The 16,835-nt window shown below is 46.2% G+C and overlaps 1 protein-coding gene across 2 annotated transcripts in view; it reads right to left on the bottom strand.

The window, feature by feature from the left end:
• Positions 1–16,835, bottom strand: part of LOC125710172 (inactive dipeptidyl peptidase 10-like) — a 126,498-nt gene that overhangs the window by 50,492 nt on the left and 59,171 nt on the right. For both annotated transcript variants that reach the window (XM_048979581.1, XM_048979580.1), the window contains 2 exons: positions 6,984–7,098; positions 4,241–4,336 (listed from right to left, as the gene is read on the bottom strand). In XM_048979581.1, coding sequence (XP_048835538.1) covers positions 4,241–4,336; positions 6,984–7,098 — 211 coding nt within the window. The remainder of the gene's footprint in view (positions 1–4,240; positions 4,337–6,983; positions 7,099–16,835) is intronic.

Here is a 16,835-nt window from a genome sequence, read left to right as displayed (position 1 = left end):
CAGTCGAGAGAGGAGTGTCAAGCTCTCACTGTACGTTGGTCTCCCAGCCCGCTGACTGTACCCCTACTCCTTCGTCTGCCTCCCTGATCGACCAGTTGCTTCCAGCTGCAGGAATGGAGTTATCTGCATTTTGTTCTGGGTGGTAGGCCTCTCTCCATACAGTCCTGGCTCTGCTGCGCGTGAAGACCTCGGCGGGGCGGTGCTTTCCGAAACGCTCGCTGCCATTCTCCGTTCAAAGCTGCTTAAATCTGTCACTGTTCTCCCTCTGAACTGCACACGTACCGAATCCCGCGACGTTTCTGCACCTCTGAGTACCGACTTCTGAAATGAGCCAGTATTCCAGAGAAAGGGTAGCAGAATCACTATATTCAGCGCACTGAGAATGTACGTGTGCAGGTGTAACTCTCAATACATACACAGCTAAATCATAAAAGGCTCTAATAAAGTATCGTTTTCTAGCCATTTTATAAATACAATGCTTTTGGTTAACGAGCTCCCTGCGGTAAAATTATGGGATTTAAAAATAGCACGATTAGACGTATACGTGTGGTCCATTGACCTTATGGATGCTCTGAGTGTGATCCACACTGTAGCAATCTTACCCATGATACAAAATGATTATTCACACCTGGTAGCTCACTTCCAGGAAGAGAAATTCTGCAACTGAGTCTGGCTTCCTCCGTCACCTTGCGGTATTTTATAACATGGCGGCAGGATGCATAAAGCCACCAGGGAGCAAAAATAGGGGCAGGATAGGTAGTTATCCTTAGTGCCGCCTCTTGGCTGTCCACATTTCTCATCAATAACCACTGATGGCGCCAAACAGGGTGCTCGTTTCCACGCTAAGAACCCCAATTGTGTCCCAGATGCCAGCAGGACCCGAGAACCTGGGCCTAGAATGCTGCATTTCTGAAAGCTTGCCTGCTGCGCAAAGAATGCCTCGACCAAAATGGGTTTCTCCAGTGTGAAAGCCAATCACAAAGCATGACGTAATGCCCGGGGCCTATTTGTGGAAATGTGGGAAGGTACCATATTACTGTGAACACTATCCAAGCAGAGAATGACCGCCTGATTGCAGGTCAATAGAGAACAGAACTGTCACTGCTGAAATAAGCCCAGAAATAAGCCCAGAGATGGATAACAAACCTTTGTTAACAAGCATAAACATTTCAGAGTAAAGGCATATTACGAGACCAATGAAGTATTTGTAGCTCAGGTAGTCGACAGAATGAGGGGAGAAATGAAATCTGGATACATACTAGCGACCCACATACCCCTGTAAAAAATAGCTTGAAACAAAGTTGGTAGCTTATGTTAATTTATTCATGCTTGTTTGTTTTTCACTTTATTGCATTATTAAACTCTGTACTTTATTACTGTGACAAGGCACATTGAGACTGACAGGTAAAATATGTGAAATTAGTTTAATGAAAATTTTAATGAGAGAATTCCCATCAGAACCTCCAAACAGAGGGAGGAAAATAATGAATAAATATATATATATTTGCGGTGCATATGGAGTACAGCAACTCATTAAGGTCGAATCTCATGAGCGCAGCATTCTGTAGCACGTGGGGGTGAGAGGTGCTAAGCCGGTCACCTTAACTCGAGCGTGGGGCGAGAGGTGCATGGAAGAGGAGCAGGAGGAGGAGTAGGAGGAGCAGGAGGAGGAGTAGGAGGCCTCAGGCACGGGAATGCAAATGAGAGGCCCTGGAAACCGGCCACGCTCGGGCAATTATAACAGACAAGAGGAGAGGCGCTTTAATGGATCGACCCATATGTTAATGCTGCCATCGTGCCTGGAGTTGTTTGCATAATTACAGTCAGTAAATCAACAGCCCTGATCTGCATCGCTGCTGAGTGAGCTGCAGTTAGTGGGCAGTGACACCAGCCCTTAGCTCTTAGTGCATCTTAGTGCATCGATCCCACCATCATCAAAAACACAATAATAATAATATTCATCATATTTATTGTTATTATTGTTTAAGGGGAGCGGCATGGTGGTGCAGTGGTTAGCACTGTTGCCTCACACCTCTGGGACCCGGGTTCGAGTCTCCGCCTGGGTCACATGTGTGTGGAGTTTGCATGTTCTCCCCATGTCGTCGTGGGGTTTCCTCCGGGTACTCCGGTTTCCCCCCACAGTCCAAAAACATGCTGAGGCTAATTGGACTTGCTAAATTGCCCGTAGGTGTGCATGTGAGAGTGAATGGTGTGTGAGTGTGCCCTGCGATGGGCTGGCCCCCCATCCTGGGTTGTTCCCTGCCTCGTGCCCATTGCTTCCGGGATAGGCTCCGGACCCCCCGCAACCCAGCAGGATAAGTGGTTTGGAAAATGGATGGATGGATGGATGGATGTATGGCTCAGTGGGCTAAACCGGTGTGCCTATGATCAAATAGCTTCCGGTTGAAGCCCAGCCTTGGCACATGAAGCGAAAGTGATTAGTTGTCATTGTTGACACACCACAGTGCGCAACAACAAAAAGTTCCCTGCACATTTGACCCATATGTGATACTGTAACATAGCAGGGGCAGCTAATTCAGCGCCCAGGGAGCAGTGCTTGGGGGCGGTACCTTGCTCGGGGTACATCAGTGGTACTTTGATGGTTGGGGATTCGAACCTTTCCATTACAAGTGTGCTCCCCTAAACATTAGGCCTTGAGTAAGGCTCTTAAGCCCCCTGGGCACCACAACAGGCAGCTACCCTTCACAGCCAGCTTACTCTCACCTACAGAGAGCAAGTTGGGGGAGGTGTAAAGAGAATTTCCCCACGGGGATCAATAAAGTATCAATTATTAAATAATAATGCAAGAAGGATCCCAAATGTCCACGTGATCTAGGCTGAGAAGCACATACTGTAAGCCCAACTCCATGATATTATACAGCTGTGCTGCAGGATCAAGACTGGCCTAAGACTCCAACCAAACACAATTCTGCATTAAACTCCCATTTTCCGGTAATGCCTGTTTGTCTCTCTCCCGCCGCTTCCCTAATACTCCCTTTGGGTGTATTACCTCTGCCCCTTCTGGGATTCTAAATACTCCTATCAGTTCACAGATTGCTATCAATGTGAAAGTTCTGGCCCGCGGCCACTCGGTGAATGCCAACCCGATCAGATCCAGGATCGTTTTAGGTGGTCTACTTAGGAGCAGAGCAGCTCTAAAGGGCTAAGTGTCCTTCTTCAGCGGCGGTGATTCGAGCTGAGACAGCTCTCCGGATGAGCTTGTAGCGATGACCTTGGCTTGACTTGCTTGGAGTCCTTTGTGTGAGCCCGTACCAAAATCCATTCTATATAGTACATTAGTTCCTAACTGATAACCCCCATTATTTTTGGTATAACAAACACTGACAGTCCTATATTAGACTCAGCATTTGTATACAGATGAGTAATCACCCCCCCCCCCAAAATTCCTTTTTACTTCAGTTAATGACACTAGTAATGACAGGGTAACGTATTAACCATGTGGGTTACCGATATAGTACTCATCAGACAAAACAATCACCTGAATGTCATCCTCCAAGAAGGAGGAAAAGAGTTCTGGCTGATATCAAACCCACCCCCCCGCAGGAGGCCCTTGCAATCAATGTGTGATAATGAAGCTGCTTTCTCTGCGTCCATAAGTGCGCACACCCGAACACACCAAAATGAGCAATACGCCTAATCCTAACTGCCCACACCTATGTACAAGCAATTAAAAAAATCAGTTTACTGCTGAGTTAAACACATTTATGCTGCCTGCGAGCTGCGACTTTAGAATCTCTCCAAAGATCAATACGGTGATGTATTTATAAGGCGATAGAGAGACAGACTTCACTATGACTGCGTTCACGCTTTATGGCAGTAGCGGTTTTTTGTGGTTTCTTTCTTAGAGAATCTTCTCTTCTCATGATGATATACGAACCGTACAAAGAATGCACCTCCCCCCCCCCCCCGCCCCCAAGTGGGGCTAAAATATTTTATCATCTCTCCACAGAGGAAATAATTATCTTGCCAAATGTTTTGACTGTTTCTTTATATAAAAATAGAGCTGGAGTTGCATAGCTAATTAGATTCCAAATGAAGGCACAAGACCACAAACAAGGAGCATTCCGGCATAATCCATCCCGTTCTTCATCTTACTGAGGTCATTTCGGAGCTGAAGTGGAAACTTCACTCGCCGCTTAGAACTAACTAACCGGCCACCCTGAATGTTAAATGTTCTGTTTCCACACGGCACAAAGAAGCGGAGACTAAAGACACTCACCGCTCATCCATGTGGCCTCGGGGTCATGTGGCACAAAGTGGGGCTTGAAAAGGTCGTCCACGGTCAGCTTGGTGTCGCTGCCCCCAGACGAGTCGGCTGTGAGGAGAGGAACGTCACGCTAAGTCACCCTCCACGGCGAGATGACGACAGCAACTCTCAAACGCAATCATGCGCAAGTAGAAATACTTCACTGACAGGCCGCCTGATAATGGACACGCTGCTCCTGGCTCCCCACAGTACCCTAGAGACAAGCACTTAACGGGAATTGTTTGATAAAATTGTTTTGCTTTTGGTTCTCTTGGCGAGCGACGCTAATACTTATATACTTTATAGCAATTGTCAGGACTATGGGTTTGTAGTTTATTTTCTTTTTTATTTATTGCTGTTGTTTCCAAGCACAAATTCCCTACAACTCCTGATAATGCTGAAGGCTGCCGAGGTGGCGGCTAAATTTATTAGGACATGCTGTCTGGGCGCCTCCCGGCCTTATCCACAAAACCTTCAGTGTGTGGCGACACGGGGGGGGGGAACAGGACTCCCCTGAAAGCAGCCGTCCTGCCAAAGGGGCGCAGACCACCGCAGAATGGCCAGCGTAGTCCGTCTGACTCAGAGACGCATTCAGGCTGTTCTTCATTTACGATTAAATGGAGCCGGGGATGAAAGATACACAGGAAGAGCTGGATTCAGAGGAATGCAATGATCTCTGCAAACTGCCGTCGTCGTTAAAGGCGGAGGAGCAGGACGCTTGCCGATCGAAGTCGCAAAATCTTATATAATAAATCGGTGTGCCACAGCGTGAGATTAACTCCAGGGCTGAACTATGGATTTTCCACATTCATTCAATGGGGAAAGCAAATAAAAAAACAAAAACAGTCCATAATAATGCAAAGCAGATAAATCTGTGATTTCATATTTCGATTCATGCAGTTTGTCATATTTGGTTAGTTTTTATAGGGATGCCTAGCTTAGACACCAGGGACATTTTCTATTGGCCCGTAGGAGAGGACACACGTGCATCTGAGATATAATATATATTTAAAGTTTTACTCCACTGTCAAGGAAAAATACAAAATGCTAAGACGTGCAGTTGTTACAGTGTGCTGGTGTCAGCCCCTCTGACAGACTGTCACGATCTTACTTGCATTTCCGGTGGGACACTGCAGGCCGCTGGCTATCTGTCACTCCCTTTCCACCAGATCTAGTCCCCAGTTCTCCTGTAATGACCCCACTTCTTTATCTTCTTTCATGTACATCAGTGCCCCGTGTCTATGAGACCATGTGCCTGCCTTTGTTTACGTCACGCTTGTGCTCTCTGCCTAGGCTCGCCGTGTCACGTTTCTGCCGCCGGCTCGCCGAGGGACAGGCCTCCAGATGTCAGCCCTTTCAATCCGTGACGTCAAGCATCTTTGCGGAGGACGGCTGACGGTGCCACTCGGCGTGACCTGGAAACGGTCCTGATTTCACTCTCTGAACAGAAATAAAACAGCTTCCGAAGCAGACCAGCTCGTCTGGAATGAGACACCCAGCGGGAAGCTACAGTTCTGGAGGCCATAACAGACAAAACCCCCCCTGTGACACGATATATACAGCCATTGTTTTTGTTTGTATTTCATTATGCAAATGTATCTATTTATGTATTTATTTATTTAAAATTTTACCCTATTTTTTATTTTATTGGCTTATATCTTCTGTCAAAAGAGAGGACCATATGCCAGGCAAAATTTAAGGCTGCGTTCTTCCACATTTGACACAATGAATCGTCACCTTTCAGGGAATCTGAAGGGAGCCAGTGCATTTTTTGACATTTTTTGCTAAAAAGGCACTTTCCTTCATTCCTTTCTCCTTCCTTGCACAGCTGTTATAACCATGTATTACAGGTGTAAATCCCCTGAGGCAATTCAGGTCAAAATCCCCTCCCATGGGTACAACAGGAGATTCCCATATGAGAGCCCAGGGCCATGTTTGTAACACTTTAGTTAAAGCAGTCATGTATAATGCATTATGGAATTCTTCCTTATGCATAATAATGCATTCATAAATTATTATAGAGATGGCTATAACTATTTATAAAAATGCATGGTACATTATAGCCATTTTTATGCATTATGAATACTCTATGAGGGTCTCATCTATAATACACTATAAATACCTTAATGCAGTACAAAGTATCCTTAATTCTTATACCAGCCATTATAATGCATGAAAATGCATTATGAAGGTATTTATAATGCATTATGATGAGTGCTTAAAGGAAAGTGTCACCGCCATGTTTTCCCATATATATCCCACATTGTTAAGCACGGAGCACAGCAACCTGCATCTTAACGGTTTGTAATGTAGCGGGACTGAGCTGTAGCAGGACTGACCTCATAAGGATTGGGGTGAGGTCTCCTCAACATGAACCCTTACTTTTCATAAGTATTATGTTAGTTACCTCACCACTTTGTAATTAAAATGCTGAAATGCAGGAGTCTTTCCCTCAAATACCAGGATTGGTCCCTCCGACTTAGAATCACCAATCGGTTTTTGGGCTAAGGAAGGATTATGTGGAACTGGACTAAACTGGACTAGAGAAAACCACAGACTATAGAAGAATATCCAAACTTGGCATAAATGAATCTGGGACCCATTTTGGACCCATAAACCTCATGAAGGTATAAGAGAACAATCTTACAACCCAGAAAATGAATATTTCATAACTTGTAGGTTAACTGGTGGACGGGTGCAGTGACCTGAAGCGTACCTGGAGTGAGCAGGATGACGGACATGGTGATCAGGGAACAGACCACCAGGATGACCAACAGAGCAATGGCGATGCCCTTCCAGTTCCTCTGGGGGGGACTTCCGGTGCTCAGGTCCTGCGGGCACACGGATAACCATGAGTGAACATCGGGGTCTTCTCAACCTGCAAGCTCCACCTCATGTGTACCAACCCGAGAAAAGCCGGTTGAGTGGAGCACTTTTGGCAAAATGAGCAGCCAACCTTAGCAGGAAGCCTGGTACCCCCATTGCACAGTCGCTAGTTTGCAGAAACATCACAGTACTGCACATTTCTAATATATGCTCACTTTTTTTTTCTGCCAGCAGATTTGCATGAAGTTAAGCTTCCTTCTCGCTCAGTGCAGGGAATGGTTTGGGGATTTCACTGACTTGCCTGCAGATGCTGGATAGATGAATATGTTTCATGAGGGCCCGAAAGGATACGAACAGACGTGAGTAGATGGGATGCGGGCCAGACCCCCCATACCCTCATCCTGGGTGCGGCCTATCGATCACTTTCAGGCAGCCGAACGCGAGGGAGTTCATGGACATGGCTGCATAGCAAATGAGCTTTTGCGTTTCCTTCAGCAGACAAGAAGATTCCACAGCAACGCGGATATATTCACGGAAGCGGCGTATAAACTTCGAAGGCCTTCCCTGACATTACCCAGCATGAGCAGCCCAGCAAAACAGCCACACACTACTGCTCTACCTGATGAACTGACCGTTTATTCAAGCATTTCTGGGAAAAGCAGATCTGCAGCCATCTGCAGAAGTAGGAAGCCCAGGATTTCCTTAATGAGACGGTATCAAAGTTCTCACCGTCAGTCCTTCAACACCGCGGAATATTCCGGGCCTAATTTACTTGGGTGTTGTTTGGGAACATCTGAAATTCACAGAGAATTGCAGGGCGATAGAAGAGTTCATCAAGTGAAGGTGTGAAGATGAAATTAGGCTGTCCAAACACAGGGGCAGTCCTGATGACGCATGAAACATTGTTATACGACCAACACACCTCCTCTGGGTCCATACAGCATTGTCTTAGGCAGCCAAAGAAAATGATTAAGGCTCTACATTTGGGTAGTAAGTATATATTTGCATGAAAAACAAAAACAGAAGTTAGGGTTAGAACATACATAAATATAGTAATTACTGTTATAGGACAAGAATTTCATCCGTTCTCCAAAAAGTTATTGATATATTGCCGCACAAACACTCTAACAGTTCCCAAACCTTTTCTTAGGGGTACTTCAGCCATTCCAAGTATTTATTAAATTTCACCACCAGCTCAGCTAATTAATTAGTTTAATTATTCAGTGAGATATTGATTAGCTAAACAAGGTGAGGTAGTGGTCGAGTAAAAACAAACAAAAAAAAAAGATATGTTTGGAGTGCTGCAATCACTGGGGCGACTTTCGGAGAGACTTTGAAATGGCCGAGCTGAACATATTTTGACAGACAAAATTTCATAGTTTTACACAAACTTCAAGATAATCTAAAGTTTTCTTTCACTGCACAATACAGCAACTTCTTAGAAGTAACTGTTGTCCTGCGTTACCTGGGATAGGTTCTTACTAGAAAATGTGGTTAGAATATGGATGGATGGATGGACAGATCGATGCCAAGAACCATTAAGCACATGAGGTTATCCACACTGCACCATGGAATTCTGGGAAGAGAGGTCTTTCTGAAGTGTATACAAACTGGACCCAGTCTTCATAAGCATAACATGACCATAACATGTAGACTGGAAACATGAACGAACTTCATGTTGCTTGCAGCTAACATCCACCCTCCCACAGAGACCTCTCTCGCGACAGGTGTGAGAACCCAAGTTACCAGTCAGCACAGCTGAATAGTCTGTTGGACAGAGAAAGTCTTAAAGCTTTTTATCACCTGAGTTGGCCCCCGTACAGTCGTTCACTATCCTTCCTGTTTTGGATGTTGGAAACAGCAAAGGTTGCAAATACCTCAAGAGGAAAACAAGCTGTCATCATAATTTTGGCAAGACAACATAATAAGCCAGACCCCTCTTTGACTGTTCTGTGGTCAATAAACAAAATTATCTAATAAATTGATGGAGTATATTTAACATACCAGCAAATAACTTGTTTATTTTTTTTTCAGAGAAGATGATGTACAGCCTTGTGCCTTCATACATGACTGGGGGACAGTTTATTCATGAACAACAAGTCAAAAACAAGATCCAAAACGATACATTTAAAAAGCGATAACATCAATTCAACCTAGACCCGTCAGAAGAAGGGACAGGAAGAGAAATACAAAGATCAGACAGACTCCAGGCATCCGGCGGAGGGCTGAAACTGAGCACAGTTTGCGTGGAGCGGCTGCGATTTTCTTCCAGCAAAATGGGTAAATGAAACAACTGCCGAAATGCGCATTTCCACGCCAGCGCGTCTGAGGAGGAAAGCACCGGGGGGTTTTATCAGTCTCACGGGACTGCAGGAATGCAGGGATAAAGGCAGCGGCAGCTAGAGCCTAATGAAGACAAAGGGACACGGGGCCGCGCAGAGATACAGCTGATCGGCCTATGGGAGAGGGTGGGGTGGGGGGGGGAGAGGGGGGGTTACCTCCCATCATCACCAGCAATGGGTGACAGATCACTGGCCCCTGATTACATTCCCCTCCTCAGAGGGTGGGGCGGCCCCACTCAGTCGAGTATGCCTCCCCCCTTTCCGACCCCCCCTTGCGCCCCACCACCACGGGCATGGCTGTAATCCAGATGGCCTGGCAGCATACAGCTGTGGCCAGATGTGTCTGTACACAGCTCATAGGTGTCCTCCTCAGTAGGCCTGCAGTTGTTCTTGGCATCTTCATGCAATTATTCTCCTCGATCTACATGCATATTATCAACTACAATAGCAGCATGTGTCACGTACATGAGACACATTGTGCAATGTTTAGGAAATGCATTATAGCGGCGGGGCCGGCACAAATGTACAAGCTTACATCGTAAGAGAATACAGTCAGTCCCCAGGTTATGAACGGCATACAAGTCCACCTTAAAGTCAGAAAACTAACAATACAGCACATAACAATAATAATGACAATCAGTGTTGAACATTTTAAGGCCCAGAAGCTACAAATCCAGACCAAGATTTTGTTTCTACCAACCGGCTGAGCATAAAGAGTCACAGTCACAGAGGACTCAGCTGGTTGGTTGGAACAAAATCTTAGTCTGGATTTCTAGCTTCTGGAACTGAAATACCTAACACTGATGATGATAATAATAATATAGTAGTAATAAAACGTAACTACACGTGGTACTGTACTGTACCTCGAGCCGACAAAACGCTGAAGCTGGATGTTTTAACCTGGGGACTGCCTGCCTACATTACTCATCCCCACGGGGAAATTCTCTTGTCGTTTATCCCATAGGTAATAGATGAGCACAAGCTTGGGGTCACAGCTTAGGGTCAGCCAGCATCAGAGCAATTGGGGGTTAAGGGCCTTACTCTGGGGCCCAACGTCAACATCAGACTGCCAGCCCTGGGATTTGAACCGGCGACCTTCCGATCACAGAGTCCTGACCCACTGATCCACACACCACTTATAATCATGTATTAAAATACTGGACCGTACACTGATGGATTTTAGGCTGATATACGTCATTTCAGGTACCGACCCTAGTTAAAATTTTTGATAACTATGTAAAGCACGTATGACATGTTCTGTGTTTTTCACACCAAATTTTGCAGACGTCAGCATGACGGCTGCTCCCAGCTCTCCCATTATCTCCTCTCTGCCGACAGCCGACTGGGGAGAGGCAGGAACAGTGACAGGGTCTCCAATTGGAGCGCCGCTCCTCCCCGGATCATGAATCCGAGCCATTGTAAACAAGTGTAATGAGTGAATCTGGGGATGTCTCCCGACTCCTTAGCGATCGCACGCTCTTATTCTTTTCTCACAGACGGCTGGAATCGCAAGGCTGAGAAGCTAAATGCTCCCGAATGGCTGAAAGCTGCCGCCTGCTGTTAAATCGCCCAGAGTTGGGAAGTTTTTGGCACCGTTGCTGTGATTTATTTTCATTATGGATCGACGGATAGAACAATTGGTTTAAGACAGTGTTTCCCGATCCGGTCCTCGAGGACCCACAGTCGGTCCACGTTTTTGCTCCCTCTAAGCTCACTGTCAGACAGTCCACATTTTTGCTCCCGGGAGCTGGGAGGAAGCAAAAATGTGTCTGTGGGTCCCCGAGGAGTAGACTGCGGAATGCTGGCTTAAGAAATAAAACAAGAGAAGGCTCAGGAGCCCAGCCTCCACGACGTCGGTGTAAATTAACAGTAAAAGGTGCTTGAACCCAAAGGCTGACAAGATTAAAAATGCCTTAAGATGTATTATTTGTAAAGGTCCTGGTGAAGGCTCTGGTAGTCTAGCTGGTGCTGATGCTGTGCACTTTCCTTAGATTTGCAGCTGGATTCACCCAAAGCCGTGTGCCAGGGCGCTCAGCAGCTACACCTTCTGCTCTAACCATCAGGCCAGGCGATAACGCTAAGAAGCATTTAATCCTCAGCAAGGACCTTAAGCTGAATAATTCATGGCTGCTGTGACTCCTCGGGGGCCTGTATTCGGCTCCAGCGGCCACCTTGTTCATGTAGCGGAGGGCCATGTTCTCCCCCACGCCTCTGTACCTGCCGCGCTGGGTCGAGAAGCAGAGGACTCAACGGCCTGCCCTCAGCTGCGGAGCTGCAGCCTTTACGAGCTGCCTGCCCCCCTCCATGGGGGCTCTTAATGCAACAGATGTGAACACAGTCCACACCCCTGGAAGCCTGGGGGGTGGACGTGCCATTCCTGACTCAGGTGTCCCTGGGAGTAGGGTGCTCAAGTGGATTAGGGATCTGTGCCTATCTGTAAAAGGTCATGGGTTTAAATCCCACAGCTGGCAGAGTAGCCAGATCACCGCTGGGTCCTTGAGCAAGGTCCTCAACTCCAACTGTGCCGGGGACACTGCTGACCCCGATAACTGCCTCAAAGATGAATTATAAGCTTACAGTGCATGAACCACTGTGTCTAAGTACATTGCCCTGGTTAAGGGAGACTGATTAGTAATTATCACAATAAAGTGCTAATATGGGCCGCCCTTTACATTGAAAAAGAATGTAAAGTAGAAGCCATTCATTTCGCAAGCCAGTGATAGCTGCCATCACTCTCTCTGATTACATTTAACTGATTAATTACGGCTCAAATTTGCAAAGGGTGATTATGCTGCCTCATTTTAGGAGATAAGAGGGCGTCTGCTTCCATTTGGAGTCTTCCAGGCGTGTTCAGGGAATCAGACACGGAAAAGCTTGCAAACACTGCGATGTTTGTACGTTGTGTAAGACAGCTGTGTGTAATTTCCATTAACTGAGACATACAACTAGGAATCGTCAAGCAGGATGCATCTATTTCATGTCTCTAATTAATAGAGGTATGGATCGTTTACGTTTTATATATTTAGCAGACACGTCACAAAGTGACGTACAATTGAGGCAAATTGCACATTTCAAACATATGTGCAGTCAGGGAGTCAACTAGGCATAAGTGAACCTAGGCTGAGCTTCCAGGGAATGCCCAGGTACAAATGTAAGCAGGACTGGAGCAGGAGCTACACAGCTTCTAACAAAGCAAGGGCCTAATAAGACTATTCAAGTATCAGAAGTGCAACATAAGAACATTCATGGAACGTAGAGGCATCAGGCTCCGACGGATTTGTCACCCTCACCCCTATTCATCATCACCCGCTCTGATTCAACACGGTCACTGGCTGCCGACACAGTTCAGATCCTCTCTGGTTAATCATGTAACCTGCACATTCTTATTTGTCACAGAATGATAATTGTGAGTTTCCAGCAGGTGTATAGGAGGCCACCTGCTTGTCAGGGTTTTCACATCAAAAAACGGGCTTAGGCTTATCACAGGTCTATGCACAGGCCCAGACTCAGCACAGGTACTGGCCCAAACACAGGCATAGGCTCAGCACAGGTCCAGGCACAGGCCCAGACTCAGCAGAGGCATAGGCCCAGGTCCAGGCACAGGCCCAAACCCAGCAGAGGCATAGGCCCAGGTCCAGGCACAGGCACAAACCTAGACCCAGCAAGGCACTGGCCTAACCATAAGCATAGGCTCAGCACAGGTCCAGGCACAGGCACAAGCCCAGACCCAACATAGGCATAAGCTCAGGTCCAGGCACAGACACAGACCCAGCATAGTCCTACTCGCTTACAGCATTGAGGGGACATGCATCGTGCACAGCCTCAGTCCATAACTGACAACCTAAGGTGTGTCCTTGAACATTGACAGTAATAATAAATAACTAAATCCTTTCAGGTAAGCTTTTCCTTCTACTCAGGAACTGTCCTTACTCTGTCAGTGAATCACCAGAACAATGTGGCCATAAATGAGGCCTTCATCCACCGGATCGGTCTTTGAGTGTCACTGCATCAGAGTCTGCCTCCCTCTGAGCCAGACCGACTGAGGAGGTCTTGTGCTTCACCCAGGATTGTGGGGGGAAGATTGGCCTGAACGGCACCGACGATTCGTCAACAAGTGGTCATGCGAGGCACGATGAACAGGAGTAGGGCAAGCATCAGCCTATCCCTAGCCTTGGCCTCGCAATGTTGAAATTACATATCAGCTACTTATCAATAGGATATTACTGAATACATTACTATATTACATGATTTAATCAATGTGTGATTAATTATCACGTTTCGTAAAACAAGAAATCACTCTGCTAACATCAGCATCAACCCTACAGATGGACAAATAATATTCTACCAGGAGTTCATTGCCGAAAGGCCACAATAAGGAGAAAGGATGGTGTGAATCATGAACATACGGTTAGGTGTCATTCCTGACCTGATATAAAAACACAATAGTAGAAGTTTCAGTCTTCAGAGATTGTCACTGCTATGGCAGGATTCTGCTGGTTGAAGGACAGGCTACCCTGTCTCACCTTGGTCTAAGGACATGTGTCAATGTGTTACTCCAATAAATACGCCTAAGTGCTACTGTATGCATTTCAGATTGTTAACTTCATTTTAGAGCAATTTTATGAATTAAGAGCGATTTTATGACCTTCCTCACATCAGTGTTTATTCAGAACTGGCTTTGAGGGGGTTGGGAAATGAATAGGCGGACATAAATAGTTGAATATCATGATGGTGCCTCTTCATCCAGGAAAACACAGCCAGAAGTGCACTGAGTCTCACAACAAGGGACTATATTGCATGGCGATGCCGTAGCAGAATCCATCTCGCACAGTCGGCATTTATCGAACCTTGTCAATGAACAAGCAGAACCTCCAACCCCTGAAGAGGACAGAGGCAGACCGGTTTTATATATGAAAGCCAACATTAATGCACTTGATTGATCTAATTGAATTCTTCAGAATAATGGAGCATGTTGTTGATGCTTGAGTTAAACACTCAACTGCTTGATGTAAAACGAACACTGCCAGCAATAGTTGGAGATGTTCCGCTGTCACTTAAAATTATGACAAATGAAACTAGTCAGTTCCTGGGGGCTCCAGACCCCACTCAGCAGCAATACAATGACCGCACACAGTGAGTACAGTTCACGCCAGCATCATAAAACGGCGGTAAATGGGTCATTTGTGAAGACAGCGGAAATCGTATTAAGTTTTAAGTTCCATCTTTCTTAAAAATCCTAAGCCAAGTCCCTTAGGGCCTATGGAGCTGATATTCACAGCCTTGAAGGGCGCTCTGCTAATATAAGTGGATCACATGACCCAGGAAAACAGCCACCAAACAGGCCTCAAGCCAGGGGGGACTGCAAACGGACAACAGGGTGCTTGTGCTGCACGATCTCAAAGTACGTCAAAGACTCATCTGTCTAGTAAGACAGGAAAACACGAAAAATGTTAAGCAATGGAACACAGTCCAATCAGTCACATTTACCAGAAACTCTTCCTGCAGATGACAGCCATAATTAGAACTGAATTATCTTCACCCTAAGGTTAACCCTGCAAGTGCTGGCATTTCAACTGGAGTGAAAGCTTTTCTTACATTTTTTTTTAGATACTTTATTGATCCCCTGTAGGGAAATTATCTTTACGCCTCCCTCAACTTGCTCTTTGTGGAGTAAGTTGACCGCGAAGGGCTGCCACCCATAGTGGCGCCCAGGGAGCTGGGGGTTAAGGGTCTTGCTCAAGGACCCACAGACGTGCTGAGGCTGGGTTCGAACCTGCAACCTTCTGATTACAAGGACACAGGCTTAGCCCACTGAGCCACACGCTGCCCCCAAGTAAGAAAGTACATCATATCAGACCCCCCAATGCAGACCAATCCGGTTATTCTCCTAATTTTTTAGGGACCCTGTCACTCGTCTTCCTCCCCCCCCCCCCACCCCCACCCCCACCCCCCCCAGACTTGTTTAATGTGCCATTAAAACATGGGCCCACTATACAGTTAGTGTACAGCCACCCCCTCTGTCACCAGTGTAACTCAGGGCTCAGAGACAGCACCGGAATTGCAAGCGTAGCGTTCCGATAATCATCTTGTGCTTGGCGTTGATACAAAACAACTTTAACAGCTGATAAACCGTATTGACAATACCGGGTTTGTTAAAACAATATTAAATAACTGTAATAACATGCAAACGCAAAAGAAAATTTGGGATTAAAGGTTTAAAGCAGATTTAAGAGGAGTGCTTTGGAACAATCCACAGCATTGGGAGCTGAGCCGTCCCCGTAACCCTTAAACAATGCACATGCTTATCGTCGCTGCCGCGGAGTACAGCTGCGTCTGCGGCCGACCCCTTTCAGAGCTACTCTAGGAATAACCCCGTCAAGGCCGTTCTGATTTAAATTAACAGCGGCGGCAAAACCATTCTCTTCACTTTAAAATATACAGAGAGCAATCAAAGCCTTTCAGCGGCCGCTTTCGGGAATGAAAAGGCGTACAATCAGAAACCCAAACAAACAGCTCAGCTGCCGGGTGCTTGGTCTTCCCAGAATGCCGGACGGAAAGCTGGAAGTGTGGGAAGCAGAGATGAACGCCTCCCAGGACAGGTTTTCACAGCATCTCAATACTTACTTTAGATTTATTACCACAGCCGTCATAGTCAGCGCAAGTCATTAGACACAAGCAGAGTAGCAGAGAGCTTACCAACACTCCTAGGGGCTTGACAAACACAGCATCGCGCTACTGACCTGAAGGTCAGGGGTTCACATCCTCTATAAGTTATAGCCTCTACCATAACTTGCTTTGGATGAAAGTGTTAAACAAATGAGGTTATCAAAGAACTAACCCTAAATAAGTACTAGATTTTAGGCTCTAATTAGGCAGCCAACTTCTGCTGCATCTTTGAGCGCTTATCCACCACACAAGTACTGTACTTTCGGTACTTTCGCTTTTCCATTGACTTCTGCTCGAGTACCAGTACCGAAAGTGCCAAACCAGCTGGGATACTTCGTTTTATATGATCCCAGCTATGTTGGTTTATGTAATGATCACTAGTAATGATTTCCATACTGATAAAGGATTGACCTCAGTGAGGTGGGGGGAGCAAAGGGAACGGGGTACTCTTTAAGATTTTAATAAAAGGATGATGCATTTCATAATCTCTGTGACATAGAAAAAAAATTACAGCAGTGCCAGAGAGGGCGCTCCTCCGCCCCTATCAGCCCCGAAGTGCACTGCAAACTAGCAGATGAAACCCATCCATTTCTTCAGCTAAGAGTCTTGAGTGGAAGCTTGAGGAATATAAACATAAGAAGTCAGGAGTCTGTGATGATTCATGTCTCAGTGCATTTCTGGCATCTGAGTATCTCTGAGTGTGCGCTTTGACCGAAGACATTCCTAATACCCCA

The sequence above is a fragment of the Brienomyrus brachyistius genome, chromosome 16 (genome assembly GCF_023856365.1).
Source record: "Brienomyrus brachyistius isolate T26 chromosome 16, BBRACH_0.4, whole genome shotgun sequence".
Taxonomy (NCBI): Eukaryota; Metazoa; Chordata; class Actinopteri; order Osteoglossiformes; family Mormyridae; genus Brienomyrus; species Brienomyrus brachyistius.
This window is presented reverse-complemented; position numbering and strand designations above follow the sequence as displayed.